Raw genomic sequence first — 16227 nt, forward strand, 5'->3', positions numbered from 1 at the left:
TAAATGTGGCAAGTTAATATTGTTTGTGTAAAATCTTGAATATCCCTAATAGCAATTAACACGTGAAATTCACCAATCTAGGAGCACATCACATGACTGCCCACTCAACATAATGCTTCTAATACCAAAATCTTGCTCCTTGCCTACAGATTCTAAATTCATACACAGATATCTGATAGAGATTCGAAGTTAAGGACAATTGAATAGTTTACCATATTAATATATGAATAAGGAGGAAATTGACAAAATGTCAGTAGCTCCAGGCCCTCCGTAATGTTTAGGCGTCCCTGTTCAAATGCAGTAAAAATGCAACACCTCCGCAGCATATGCCATCTTACTTGCGAAGGCAGACTGAGACAAAGCACAGTAAGATCCAGAGGGTTGCAGTTTTATCTCTTATAGTCTTCTGAGTGTACAGGTTTCACACCTTTCAGCAATAAAGCCGCTAACAGCAGTGACAGCGGCGCACCTACAGATGCAGCGGCCATAGCACCTTCAAACTTCCCTGCTTCTTTGTTTTTACTGTTATTATTTCCAGCTTTATTGCCGAAACACAAATTATTTATGGCAGAAATACACTCCTGGTGGGGTTTGGATTAATAGCAGTAGAGCGTGAGATGATCACTGGCTACAAAATAAGCACAGCTGCATTAATTCCATTCATCTTTTTAACACAAAAAATATTCAAAATTAACTACAAAATGAAAGCATCAATTTTGACAGCACTAATATTTATTTACTACCTGTCAATAGGGTCTTTACCCATCACAGCATATCCATCTCAGTATATTTGATACCCCACTGTATATAGATCTATATAGCGGTCTATAACCAGTTCTCATTATGGAAATACATTTACAACATTACTTCACAAGCTCTTTATAATTTTTGCAAATGTAAATTTCCTGTTTTAGCCTTAGATTTTTGTCTATTTTTCTATTCTTTGTATATCTGTATCAGCCTTGCTACTACTTTGTCCCAATGGCCAAGGTAGTACTGCCAAAAAACAAAAAAGAAGAGGAGAGGAGGAGAGCAACACTAATGAGAATTTGGAGCAAACCAGGAAGAGAGAAAACGTTCATGTACTGAGCAAGCGATTTTATTTCAACTAAATGGGCACCATATTGGAATCTAGTATCCTGTTCTAATTCCAAGGTAAACTGTGACGTTTTGCCTGGTAAATGTCACACTCATCAGTTGGCAGATGTGTAACAGTGTAAATTCCATAAATAACTTGCCAAAAGGTCAAAATGAAACTGGGTGTTGGCTGGGTAGTGCACGCTCACATATTGCTTGTTAGAAAAAGAGGCCACACTCTGTAATATGTTATATACATTTTACTTTGAGACCAACAGAGCACTGAGTTTTCTCTCATGACGCGATCACCTGATCAGGTCACATGGGTTTCAGGATAATGTCTCTTTTGTCTTATCTAAACTCAAGAAATGTATAATTCTCAATCAGGACCTCTAGCATTCGGATCACGTCGATGTGAAAATAAAGTGCACAATCTGTTAACATGGCTGCAGACTCCAACAGCTGTTTGTTTGTTTGTTTTTTGCTACATTTCCTCTTTAGTAGTAAAATACTGTAACTCATCACGGATGACTACACATTTAGAATAGAGACACAATTTATTCAACATATAGTGATAGTATCGCTCTCTGATTCTAAGCAACAATGTGAATGAATTATTTTTCTGCTAAACAAGTTTAACCTCAAACTACTTACTTTGCTCTGGAGAGACATCCAGCTCTTCTAAATTCTCTCTGCATTTCAATAACCACACGATGGTGCTACCATGATGAGCCAAATACACTGTAAAAGGGTCTATGCCTTAGTACAGACCAAGGCTGCTAAAGTATGAAAGGTCCACCCTAAAATCTTAGTTGTGTTATCCAACGAATGTAAAGCTGATACAGCAAATGTCCTTGGTATGAAGAGCCTCTGACATAACTTTGATTAACTGTTCAGAAGTGTTTTTGCATTCAGTTATAGCTTTTATAATAGCTACCATAGAAGTGGTGTATGAGCTAATACATAGATTTATTCTATTCCTAAACTCCACAGGATGGGCTTGCTGACCAATGATTTAGTTGGACATGTCAGTGTCACAGAAAAAGTAGTAGAATACATGGGGAAGAGGTTGTAAGCGGTGTAATGGATGCCAGAATAAGATTAAGGATTATCTTCTCCAGATGTAAAGAAAAAAAATGGATGGAATCTATGATATCATATGAACCCATGTTAGCTATATTCAATGAGAGTTCATGAGGCCACTTTTCACTCATACCATTAATGGGACACTGATGATCTGGTTGTTTTGCTTAAATTGCTAAATGCTTATTATGGTTGTTCTAAATGAGAGCATTTATCATGGGTCTTTGGATATCTTAAAACCATAGATAAGAACACTGTGTCTCTGTATAGTTGAGTGAAAAAAACACAATGGCTAGTATGTGGATATGTTATGACACCCATTTTTATCTCACAGTACGTACAATACATTTTGTTTCAACATTTGAAGTCTGTGGCCTGAAACAGTGTTTTGTTATTGTGGCTTAAGTCAGCGGTTAATTTCTGTCAGCTAAGTCAGTGTTTTCCTACTGTTGCCTATCCAGTGTCCTGTATCCTGTTTCTTCAAACAACTGAAAGGCTTTTGCAAGATGACTGCCAAACACCCCCCTCCCACAGCACAGGAAATGTCACAATCCTACAGGAAGTCAGAAGCAACTGCCTCTCCTGACAGGAAATTTAACAAAGGAAGATAGTCCTGAGGGCTGCAGTCATCTGGCTGGAGACAAAAGGTCAGTTCTGCTAGAGTTTAAATAAATCACGAGGGATGGAAAGAGTACTATAACAACATTTATTGTTGTAGAAGTAAATTCATGGTACAACTTTCACATCATCCTTTTAAGTTAAAAAATATGGTAAAAATGATAATGATCTCTGAATAAAAAGGAAACAATTAATTTGCTCTTTAACTAAACGTGTTAAAGATACTGAGAAAAGTAGCTGTAAGCTAAAACAGTAAGAGGAGGTGAAGTTACTCACTTCCACCTTTGAAAACCATCAAGAATGTCTGTTTGTGTGCTGTGGGACTTTATGTGAGTACTTAAACTAGGTTAAGTCAACAAATGGTTGACCACACAGTACAGAGGAGCTGATGGGAAACTGAGCCTGCCAGAGGTGCAGAGCTGACAAACACACGGTCATACTGGGTCCATCACATTCAGGCACTTTTGTCTTTAGTTCCTGATAAGTCATGTGCTTGTGTCACCAATCACCATCTCTATGAGAAAGTCTAAATAACAAGCAATGGCTCACAAGTTTGGTCACCGTCAACAGTTTCTGTTCAATTAGAAATCTCTATGAAACATTCATATATTATATTAATGAGTTATATAGTTTGAGTCTTATCATTGCCAGCATATAATGGCAAAGGAAAAAGAAACAGCATCTTAAACAATAACTCCAGTATTTTTAGACCATGGTCATATTTCTATGTATTTTGGGTTGGAAATGACTTGTAGGTACAAAAAGTTGAGTTGTTCCAGTAGACCCAGTAGTTCCAGTAGACCCACTTCAGCCAAGAGCTGCAAACAAGCTGCAAATGAGCTACAATGGCTGTAATGTAATCCTTTTGGGCAACTGCACCTGATCAAAGTTCAACTAAAAAGTGCTTGTTTCTGTCAGATGTGTCTAGCAACAAAGATCATTGTTAACTAGAAACAGACATTACACTACTCTTTTCAAAGCCACCAGACTCCAAAGACACAAAACCAGAAGTTTTGCCTTGCAGTTTATTTTCCTCACAATTACACAACTAGAGTTGGCAATCTGAAACATCTGCTCGCAGCTGGATGAAAAAAAAAGAGACAACCAAAAAATTTATAAAAAAAACATAAAAACAAAACTAGAAAACAGAGCTCACTAAGAGAACCCAATAATTAGTCAAATTAGCCTTATACACTAATTAGATCCGGAGTCTTCCTCAAGGCTAAAGCTAGCGAGCTAGTCGCCCAAGAATGGCAGAGAAAGTGTGGCCAGCTACAGACTTTGGTGAGTTACCAGCAGGAAGCTGACACCCGCTGAGGCGAAGAGCAGGAGAGAGCCACTGCGTCTGAACCCAGTGAGCAGGAACTATGAGCTAAAGCTAATATTATCTTCCTCTAAATTCTTCAAAACCTAGCTACTCTTGCTAGTTTCTCCAATGTTGCACACTCTGCCCTCAAAGGCCAATTAAAAAGAAATCCTTTATATTTGAGAATATGAAGGTTTGGCTATATATGGATATACAGTTCAACTCAAAATAATTTAACCGCCACTGCAAATTAGCAGAAAACCTCAAGCTGTGATCAATGAACAAAGAAAAAAAAAAAGAACAATTGGTATAGCTCAACACCATATTACAGGTTGTTTCTCCAAATTCAACACAAAATGCCACTTTTGATGACTACTGGAGTCTCCAAATTATTCACAAACAAGGAAAAGGATACGAAAAGATAGCAAAGGCACTGAGTGTTCCTAGAGATAATGCTGGAAGCATAGTTTGCAAGTTCAATGCTGCCACCAGATTTCTGAGGAGGCAGGTGGCCAAAAACCCTCAAGTGACTGCAGAAGACCAGCAGCAGGCACTGAGTTTCTACAGCAAACTACACGCTGAAGGCCTCCATGACTGAACTCCAGACAAGACAAGTCAGCTCCAAGCACAAGTCAGTATGCTTGAAGCCATATAAATAAGCCAGAGAAGTTTTGGGATTCTGTTCTGTGCTTCTCGGGTCTATGGATCAGCAGTATGTCTGAAAAGGAAGAATGAGGCTTATGCTGAAAAGAACACCCTGTCTACAATGAAGCATGGAGAGTGAAGAGTTTGAGGGGAAAGATGGATTTAATCAAGTATCAGGAAATCTAGGAGAAAACGTCAGGCCGTCTGTGAGGAAGCTGCAACTAGGGCGTCATTGGACCTTCCAAGAGGATCATGACCCCAAGCATACCTCAAAGTCCACCAAGGCTTGGCTCCAGAGAAATTCCTGGAAGATACGAGAGTGTCCGTCACAGTTGCACAGTTCTACTAACTTATAAAGATTGAGAACTTGAGGCAACAAAAGTCTCCCATAGTTGATGGGATTTGAAACTTGTAGCTTTTCTGAACGTGAGTATTAGTTTTATTTTTATGTGCTCATCACTTCTGATTATACGCCACTACCATACACACAACTTCAATCATTATTTCTAAGTATACTTTTACAAGAGTTAAGCGACGCACACCAACGTCATCTACGTCATGACGTTATGGCTCTGCCCTGACCGAAGTGACCACCAAAATCAATCCAACATGGCTGCCCTCCACAAGTGACGGGATTTCTCACAAATGGGGCTACTTGTGAGTAAAACAAAAAAAAAAGTACTATAACCCATTTGCTTGCTTTAACGTAAGGATGTCATAATGAAGAAAATGTTTGGCTGCTAGACTGCCTTGTTTTTACATTTCGGGTAACTTAATGTACGACACGTGGCTTCTCAGTTCACCAGTGTTTTCATGCACATTTTTTGAATTCCATCAACGTCTTTGCCTGATAACTTCTTTCAGTCAGTGGCACTCCTACTATTTCTTAGTGTGTTGTGCAAAGGTTTGAGCTCTAATAGGGCAACTGCCTGAAAAAAAGTTAGTATAACGTTAATGACAGCACTGCAGGGCAATAATGCTAGCGTTAGCCGTTAGTCCTTTTCAGTCAAAGGCAGTCCTATTGTTTAGGAATGTGTTGCTGCCCTGATCTGGTAAATGTGATATTTCTGCATGCAACTGAATGAACTAATATTTCTATTATATTGTAACTTTTATCCACAATGATGTTAAGGCTAATGCATGGACACGAAGTTAGCAAGATATTGGATATTAAGTTAGCAAATGAAATCTGCAAACTTGTAAACATTTGTACTAAATTTTCTTTCCTCATAGGCTGACGTGGATGCTGAGCAGTGAACGTTCTTAAGAAGAGTTAAGAATCAAGAGAACTTAAATGTTAATTGAAACAACAACAAAAAGCATTTGATATATTTTGAGCATTTTTCAGTACATTAGCTTCACAAATAAACTAAATTAAATGTCGGGCTAGTATTCGTGGATTTCAAGAAAGCAACTCAGTAGAATCAAATAATATGGTTTCAGGGTTTAAATTTATAGGAAGACTGGAGGCAAAGTTTTGAAAAACATTGGCTTTTGCACTCTTGACCATAAAATGACATTTTGGATGAAAAAGAAAAATGCAGATCATGTCACAGGGTTCCCACTCTCCTGGAACTCAGAGTTAATGAATTCCAAAGTTAAGATTTTAGAAAAGCTAGGACTAATGGAATTTTATCTTGAGCCTCTCTGCATCATTAGTTGGCTGGGGATCAATTCACTCACCAAGACAAGATATTGGCTGTGTCCCCTGCCTCTGGTTTGGCCTGTAATGTCAGCCAGCAAAAACTTGCAGTAGTAGCACCAGTATAAGTGGTGGTAATGAGAGTACTACTAAAAGCCGTAGTATATTATATCTAATAATCTGTCAAACACCGTCTTTGCCATTTGTTTTCCCTTTATTCTGTTCTCGAGTAAACTAACCAAAATCATCTCTTAAAATGAAATGGTTTCTTTTGTCCTTGTTCCGACATGGCATCTCAGGAAATAGTTCATCATCTGACACCTCTCCTACTAAAACTACCTTGAATGATTGGTTAATGCTGTTGTGGACACAGCAGAAGCCCTTGTAACACCTCACCCATGTCTTAGGGAGCCTGGAAGTGTGAGTGAACGGTACGGATGGAGAATAAGCCTCAAATTTACGATGGGGGATTATCGTACCAAGCTGGCATGATCTGGATGTGTGGAGGTGTCTGTCAATGCAGGCAGAAGGAACAGAAACAACCCTGACAAAGAGCACCCCCACTCCAACATAGAGAGGGCCAAACAAGCTGAAATGAATCCTTCAAACCTTACAAGAGGAGAAGACCAGGCCAGTCTAGAAGAAATTAGACTACAGATTGTGCATAAAGTTGAGGAAAGACAGGAGAACCTACAGTTGATTGAAAAGCTCATGCAGATGACCTTTAACCTTTGTCGCCAGGAGGTCATTCAGGACAACCCATTCATGAAGGACTTCTTGGATTCAGATTAAATCACAGGTAAAACACAGACTCTCCCCTCTATCTGACTATACTATATGCACCTTCTTTTTTTAATAAGGCCCCAATGGTAATCATCCTCTTTTGTGAACAACGGTTTCGTTTTAACCAAAGGATTTATCACTTAAAGGATAATTCATTCATGTTGTTCAGTTGCAAATCCATCATTGGTGTTAATACATTTACTTGTGTATGTCGTTTTGTAGGTTTGTTCCACCACCAATCAGCAATCTACGGAGCCAGTTCTGTGCTGAGCTCGACCAATACACCATGTCTGATGCCACATTCTGGCATGGCTGTGACACAAAGAAGGTCTCATCTTGTAATATAGACATGTTTTGAGCTTTAAGTCATGGAAATGTTTTTGCCCCCCTCTGTCAGTCGTCTTATACTTTGGGTCAAGGCAACATATGTCATCATTTACTGGGCCAAATGCCATGAAATTTGGAGAGCACATCCATGCTTCCCAGAGGATGAACTTTGGTGACCTCATGACTATTTCTCTTGCAGGAACTTAAAGAAGATGAGAAACCCCATTCTCCCACTATGCACCAAGCCAGCAGGCAGCAGCAAAGAGGCAACGCTTACTTATCAAGTTAATCGTTGCTTGTCCTTCTGGCAAGAGCACAATGTCAACATGAAACGCACTGCAGCCCTTCTATAACATCTACCTGTACAATACCTTTCTTTCAAAACAGGTGATTTCACTGATTAACACACTTTTAGCCACAGAGGAGGAACTTATCAGTGTTATTACTCAAGTCTTTGGTTGGGAGGAAAACCCTGCATACACTTGGCCCTCCATGACACATAGTATATCCCTGAGCTGTAACAGGGTTTTAGAAGTGTTCAGATATGTTTGGATAAAATATTTAACATTGAATAAAAAAAAACTTAAATTGTACAGCTGAAGTTGTTATTTTCTTGAGTCCTCTGAGTTATGCAGTGTATATTTTTAGTTAGTTTTAGAGTTAGCAGATTTGTATTCAATTAAGTAATGTTACATATAAAATATTTTCTAGTTTAGTGCACTTAAATTGATTAAAGAATAAAATGTTAACTTTTGAATTTAAATAAACTGTCATTTCTAATAATTACGTTCAATACTATTAAGTACATTATAATTAAATAAAACAAAATGTAAAAATTTAAGTTTGAATAAATTGTAATTTTCAATAATTACAATTACTTACTTAACAAAATTTGTTCAATTATTTTGATGTAATCAGTTTCCACAGAAATTTTGAGTATTCTGAACTTATCAGGTTTTACAGTGTGGAAAGTCTGTGATGGGATTTGAAGAAGGTGGTTGCAGCACGCAAACCCAAGAATATTAGAGAGCTGGAGGCTGTTGCCCATGAAGAATGGGATTCCTCAGGACCGCTGTCAGGACCTGGTGTCTGGCTATGCATCGTGTTAGCAGCAGGTCATAACAGCAAAGGGTGCTCTACTAAGTACTAAAGATGCTTGTCAAGAAGGGGTTGAATAATTTAGAGACTGCAGTAGTAATTAAAAGTGGCATATTGTGTTGAATTTGGAGAAAGCACCTGTAATATTAGTTGTGTTGAGCTATTTCAATTGTTCTTGTTTGAGTAGTTCACTGACCGCAGCTGAAAGTTTATCAATTTTGCCAATACACCTAATTTGCAAAGGGGGCTGAATAACTTTGAGTGCAACTGTAGATAGATACAGATACACATATAGATGTAGACAGATAGATATACTTCTCTGGTTTTCTCTGCTGTGTTAAAAATGTACTGACCCATAATACCCAAATTAAGGCACGTACAAAGTATGTACCCTTAACCCTAATAAAACCAAACACCAACCTTGACAAGGCTCCACGTCTCTGTCAGAGTCCCAGGTCAGACAGGACAGTGGTAGTCGGCACATTTCTCCTCTGTCACATCCCACTGTCCTGTCTCCTATGTAATCTCCAGCCTTAATATTACACTTTGATGAGCTAATCAGTCAGCATTCCATTCAGCTTAATGACCTTTCAGCTCTATTCAAGCTTCAACGAGCTCATCCAGAAGTTTGGTCAGTCAAACAGCGCTGTGTTTTGTGTTCCCTACCTGATCCAAACAGTGGTCCAGTCTTGCCCAGTGATAACAACAGATTCCTGTCACACCATCTCCTCTGCTATTGATTTTCTCCTACAAAACAGTGGGACTGTGGCTCTGTGCCACAAACTCAGCCTTCCATACACGCGAGTGTGTGACACCATGCCTATTGTTTGATGCTCTATTGCCTCTCTCTCCCAGACCGTTCTGGAAAAGCACCGCCTAGGACCAAAACACACACACACACACACGCACAGCACAACACTTAGCCCATGTCTCCCTTACATTATTTTTGCACCACTAGTGGAATGACCTAAGGGTGGTAATGTTAGGATAAATCACAATGTCTTAAATCTGTATTTCTATACTAGGCAGGAAATGATAGAGACACTTGTTGAAGACAAAGGCAAGACAAGTTTGATGTACTGTTAATATATCAAAGTTTGATATAAGTGATAGTAATGCACGCTGAAAGGAAGGTGTAGATATAGCGCATCATATGTTGCAGTGCTTTATGAATGGACAGCCCACGTCTGAAAATAGGCACAGAAAGGTTGGTCAAGTTAGCTAAAGACAACTTTGAGTGTTGGCTCAGAGAGCAACAAAAGTGACAGCAACCTCAAACATAAACAGCTGCATGGCTTCTTACAGCTGCATTTGGCCATAACACTTCAAATCTGACACATTAATAACTTTATTTTACCTTTACTTATATAGCACTTTTCTTAACAATGTTACAAAGTGCTTTAAGAAAACAAAGCAAAACCAGACATGGTAGTTAAAAATGAAGATAAAACTAAAGGATAAAGGGAAATGGGAAGTTACAACTATTAAAGGAGTAAGTAAGATAAGATAGATAAGAATGGTAAAATTAAAAACATATCAAGCGTTATCAAAAGCTTTTACAAAGACAAATGTTTTTTTTAAAGAACCCAGAGATTTGTTGAGTCTCAGTTTAGTGGGCAGAGAGTTCCACAGTGTGGGGGCTCTAATAACAAAAGCCCTCTCCCACTTTGTCATCAACTGTGACCTTGGAATGCCTAACAGGGCTTCATTTGCTGATTGTAGACAATGAGAAGGTACATATTGGGTGAGTAGCTCAGACAAATACTTACTATTGAATATAGTGCATTGCAGTAATCCAGTCTTTTTTTTTTTTTTTAGATCAGCAGGTGATTGGAATGACCTGATTTCAAAAACAAGTTTAACAAGGTAAAAACATGATTAAAAAACACTTTTCACTTAGCCATTAAAACGGAGGTTGGAATAAAACACCAAGATTCCTAGCAGCCTATGTAATATAATATTGAATTTGAGGAAGTTTTGTGATTTAATATCAGACAGACAATTAGCGAGGCAAGCTCGCTGGGTAGGTTCAGTATGTTTTAAAGGCAAATATAACAGTCATCAGCATAAAAATGGTCTGGACTTTACACGAGATGAGGGCTGCTAAGCTGTGGGTGCATCAGCCAGTTGGACGGACTGGGTAGGTAGGAGTGTCATCACACAGGGTCAAGTACCAGTTGGAGAGACGTAGGACAGGGGGTGAGGCAGCCACATTTGAGGCTCTCTTTTGAGAGAGCTAAAATCCTGAAATTGGCTAAAAGTACCATAAAAATACAGGAACTGGTATCTTGATTGTTTTAACTATTCAAAACAATCAAGGTAGCATTTCCTGTATTTTCATAGTACAGGAAAACTACCAAAAAAATATGGCCTAAAAACTGGATTAAAACACTAAATAAGACAAAGCCTCAGCCAGGCAGACTGAGTGATTGTGATGATGAACTGTGTATCGTTAACTATGCTGAAAAACTGTTCCATCAAAGACGGGAAACACACAAAGTTTATCACCGCAAACATCAAATGACGCATGCAGAGCAAGAAGCACACAGTCTCTAAACATCACTTCACTTCACTTCCAACGGTCCAAGACCAGAGTCGGTGGGTTTTGTTTGCAGAGTGGAAAGAACATACACAGTGTCAGCATCACAACATATATGACATATTACAAATAAAGAACAATCTGAATGTTCCTCCTCCAAGATCATGTATTAAAATACAAGATGTGGGGGGCTACTGTAGAGCACCAATTCTTTTGTTTGCAGAGCCATGCCTACACGTGCCTACATGTAGTAGGATGCATTGCACCCAAGCTTGTGACACCCAAACACAAAATCCTTCCAGCAGCTGCCTGGATATACCTATATCTATCTATATATACTGGAATATCTGAGTCGGCCACAACATGGTAAAATATATCCATATCCTTACCATAACATCTACTGCACTCATATTTTGAGAAGCCTGTTGGAAACAAGGCCAGGTTGGAATACAAGGGAAAAGAACAAGGAAGTTTTGTTTTTGAGCGGCATCTAGAGCGCACCCCTAGCGCCCCAGCTAGGCGGAGACTAGAAATCGCTGAAATGGCTTTTAGTCAAATTACAGCACTAATGGTGGAACAACAACAGATTTTGCAGAAGCACCTCTGAGACAGAAAACATCTGCAACAACTGCAATCCATGAAATGGTCCTTTAAGGGAAATATTGATTTAACTGATAAAGTGGCAAAAAAAATCTAAATATGGGCAAAAAATATAAAATTTCCACATAAAATAGCTAATTATCTAAAACGCAGATTGCCAGAAAATATGCAGAGCATATTCATGTTCTTTTGAGTTTTGTAACCATTAACCATTGTTGTACCTACCAGCTGGACAGTGTCTTGGCTCACTGCTGGTAAAGCTCTGAGAGTGGTAAACTTGACACGATGTTGCTTGTTATGTCCACTAGAAGTAGTCTCTTTGTCAGAATCACATTTTGTGGGTGCACGTATGTTTATATGCACTCCAGGGAAAAATTGGTTGTGCATACCTCTGCCATGTCAGGAATGTCAAGTCCAGCAAGGCTGATCCAAGAGCACACATACACGCAGTGGGAAAGGGGAAAAACACACTTGTGTCAAGAATAATAATTAAACTGCTAAACCCAATAGTGCACCTATACTGCTGCCACAGTCAAGCTGAACACAGTTGTTGATGGGAACAACTGCAAGGAATGCTTCAGCTAAAAATGTAATTATTATTAGAATTATTATCATTAATTAGTCAAATAAGAGATAACTATAACTAAACTAACTAAATATAAGGGTAAAACTATGTTTTAAAGGAAACTTAGACAAAAATCCTGTGCCCAGTTTTTATTACTCTTTAACTTTTGATGAGCAACAGAAAGCACCCTGAATGGAAACATCACAGATGGAATGTGTGTCCCAGTCCCCAAGCCCAGTACATGATTGGTACCAAATAATACCATCTACGAGCAGCAGTGATATCGGGGAGGTGAGGTGCCAGTTAAGTATCTGATTGCTGTTCAGTTACTGATGATGCTGGCTGATACTGATCAGATTTTAAATTTTTGCTACAACAACAAAATCTTTGCAATAAATGCAAACCTCATACTTCCATGGTTAATGAAGCATGTCCTGTTAAAAACACATAAGCTCAGAAAACATTGGCCATAGTTGTTGGTAACATACTGTGGTAGGCTGTGGGTGCAAGGCCTAGCAGGATAATGATTATACACGGTCTGTTTTACAGTTACTACTCCAGCCTGGTCTATATATGTGCCATTTATACTGATCTTTACATATTACTTGGGCAAAGGCCATGAATAAGTCACTCTCTCTCATAATTCTTGGCACAATATACCACAGGAATTAAATCAATTACCTTAGCACATAATGTAAGATACAGTACAATATGACTAGCACGCTACTAAAAATGAAGTATTCACATAATGTGGGCACACACGGGTAAAAACAAATTGACGACTATGGCTGAGAGTGCCTGGGGTAAACAGAAGTGAATCAATGCCTTACGCTGCGTTGCCCCACGTTTCATCACCCCTCTGTTTCCATCACTGCTAGTTGGTTTTGAGGTCACACACTCAGTTTGTAATGGTTTACAGCCTGCTGTACTGTTATCCTGTGTTACTGTACCAATTTAAAAAGTGATTTGAATGACAAAACTTAGGTTCATTTGAGGGCTTTACAATGTGAAACATCAACGTTTAGGAGGCAACCATAGACAATACAGGATCAAATCCGCTCTATGAGTTTTTTTTCAAAACATGAAATTACACGTATCTTGTATGCAAACTGTCTTTGTGTGGAATCTTAAGTCTTAAGTGGGTTCAAGTATAAAAGGCTAGGTAAGAGTATGTATGTTTAAGCTTGGGATAAGAACCTGTGAGGTATGGTTGGCTCTACCCATGGTGGGATCCATAAGAACTAATGTGAAGAAAAGAAACTAGCCTCCTGCCCCTCACAGCCATCACATGGTTCCTCCTGGTGAGCTGTGGCCACTGACAACACTGTCTAAGCAAGGTGAACAAAGGGTCACTCCTTAGTATTCATCTTGGGATCACTTTTGCTTCATCTGATGTTACTTTCTTGCGCTTACAACACACTTATTTTATACACCGTTTCTCACAGCCCCTCACATAAAGTGCAAATAGTTTAGTTTCATAATCCCGGGACATTCCCTTCATATTAGTGTCTTTAGGAGAAGGAAACCCAGGAGGGAGTAACATCCTGCAAAGAGGGCAGGGTCAGGAAAAGACTAGTGCAATTTATGGCTCCACTGAGTCACAGAAATAAACCCAAGAGCTTTACTGTACAGCCTTGCTCACTTCCAAAGGACAGTAGTATCTGAAAAACTATTATAAAGCTGAAAAGGCCAAAGCAGCAACTCTGTTTTTGTAGTTAAAAAGGTAAATTATTGTTGTGAGGTAATACAGTACTATCAATACTGTAATCAATCAATTATAATCAATCTACAGGTACAACTGTATTACCATGCAACAGTATGTAACTATAAAAACATCTGTTTTCACAGACTGAACAGTGGGAAAACATTCTAAAATCTTAACTGAATAGTTCAACATTTTAAGGAATGCATAGCTTTGGAATGAGTGGAATCTACAAGTTCATGTTTCATTTACGCTGGCAGATGCGTCTGGTCTCCCTCCCATTCAGACAGATTTCCAGCCAATCACAACCATTTATCTAAAATGCTGTCTATTTGATACGATACAATACACCAACATTTTCATAAACAATCAAGATGGCTGCTGCTGCTGCTGTGGAACGTTCTGTTGAATCCTTGAAGGCGCTTGCGTTTTGTACAAGAAAAACAGACAACTGTGCTAAAGCTTTTTTTAATAAGAAAGATGCGTTTGGTGTACTTCAGACAGGATTTGGTAACATCACACCTTTCATTTCTCTGAATGGTTGTACAACTGCATATATTAAACAAGTTGCATAAAGCCTTTTGTGGCTGAAGAGGAAGCTGCACAAAATCTGATAAATTGAAAGAAATCTGAAGTGTGCTGACCAGATCTCTGTAGCTTCCTCCTTATGTCTGGTTAAGGCTAGAGGCTCTAAGCCACATTAGTCACTACTAGCATAACACATCCAAATCTCCAACCTAACTGTTGCTGCTCCAGTTTCATCGTGGATAATAGAAATGTCAGGGTTTAACACATTACTTGTCCCCTTACAGCTGTTGTTTTTGGAAGGTATGTTGAGTAGGAGGTACTGCAGTGACTACCTGTTTACACAGACAAACAGATTTCCTCACAAACCATTTACACATTACTAAGTCTTAGGGCATTCCTTAAAGATATAAACTAGAACTGGGTTTCAGTGACAACATTCCCTGGAAAAATCTAAAGGTAATGTCCACCACCTGACAGTGGTTGGTCCACCAAAGAGTGTAGGCGCTTCCGCCTACACCAGTGTACTGTTCTCTTTGCTCAATGCTAATGTTGTCTGTGAACAGTTACTGTGTCTGAACAAAGAAAGATTGATGACATTTCAAGAACCAGTGTAAATCCAAAGACAAAAAACTAATTCAACCTTGAGATGAAGACAAACAGTCAAAACTGCCAACTGCCAGGGATGGGCCATGATTTTCGAATGTTCATTAAATTATAATTATAAATCGAATAGCTTTTACGACTATCACCGTTTTTTTTCATCTTGTTTTTTAATATATCATACATGACACAGTACTTTTACAAAACAGACATGAGAAAATACAATCCCATCCTTAAACGCACTTTAACAATGGATCTGGATATTCTACAAACCAGATCCAAAATGGAACTAGGTATGGAAACCCAACCCTGACTGTAGTGTCAGTGATACAGTGGCATGGGGGGAGTGACCCAAGGTATCTATTCATTAGCAGTAGGAACAATTATTTTTTAATTTAATCAATTTAATATAATCAAGTCATGAAAAGTATTAAGACAGTATGCTGCTATGTTCAGGAAGGGACCTCCACTGAATCACATGAATATGACAAACAAATGCTGCTCTAAACAAGTCACAGGCTTTGTTGGTCTTTGGTATTTGGAGCGCAGCTCTCTCGCCCTCAACTCACAATGAGTTACAAACCTGTTAACCAGCAACTCTGAGTTCATCCTGACAGACAGAGAGAGTTAATGATTATTAATGTCCTACACCCGTTCATACCTCCATATCCACTGTACATGGTAGCTGTGATGGTGAAGCTCAGGTCTTTCTTACGATGGGTCCACCCAATTCCAGAAACAAGCGCTCAGCCCTCGCTCCTAGAAGACTCCTCTGATATCTCCCTTTCCTTTCTCTTTTACTCTCTCACTCTTTTTGGCATCTGCTTCACTTCACTTCTCTCTCTCCCAGTTTATTTCCCTTTCGCTTTTCTCCCATATCCACTGTCACAGTTGTTAATCCCTCGTCCACTCAACTAGTGATCCCGGCCTCCCCCTCTCTACCACACTGATAAGGAGAGGAGGGGAAGGAGGCGGAAGAGGGAGGAGGAGGAAAAAGGAAAAAGCAAGGCGGTCCTCCCTCCTCTTCTTCTCTGCTGACATCACTAGTTTTTCCTGCCCCTCCTTCTCCCTGCTGAACATATTGTTTCTCACTACACACCACATAAGTCTTACT

The 16227-nt window shown here is 39.1% G+C and overlaps 1 protein-coding gene and 1 long non-coding RNA gene across 2 annotated transcripts in view; one reads left to right on the forward strand and one right to left on the reverse strand.

The window, feature by feature from the left end:
• Nucleotides 1–15998, reverse strand: part of ripor1 (RHO family interacting cell polarization regulator 1) — a 38545-nt gene extending 22547 nt beyond the window's left edge. The window contains exon 1 of the mRNA XM_070831304.1: nucleotides 15775–15998. Within this exon, the coding sequence (XP_070687405.1) occupies nucleotides 15775–15793 (19 nt within the window). The 5' untranslated portion in view covers nucleotides 15794–15998. The remainder of the gene's footprint in view (nucleotides 1–15774) is intronic.
• On the forward strand, nucleotides 6664–8024 carry LOC139201871 (uncharacterized). The gene is made up of 3 exons (XR_011584329.1): nucleotides 6664–7170; nucleotides 7377–7482; nucleotides 7681–8024. It is a non-coding gene; the product is annotated as an uncharacterized lncRNA (long non-coding RNA).
• Nucleotides 15999–16227: the final 229 nt, after the last annotated feature.

The sequence above is a fragment of the Pempheris klunzingeri genome, chromosome 5 (genome assembly GCF_042242105.1).
Source record: "Pempheris klunzingeri isolate RE-2024b chromosome 5, fPemKlu1.hap1, whole genome shotgun sequence".
NCBI classification, from domain to species: domain Eukaryota; kingdom Metazoa; phylum Chordata; class Actinopteri; order Acropomatiformes; family Pempheridae; genus Pempheris; species Pempheris klunzingeri.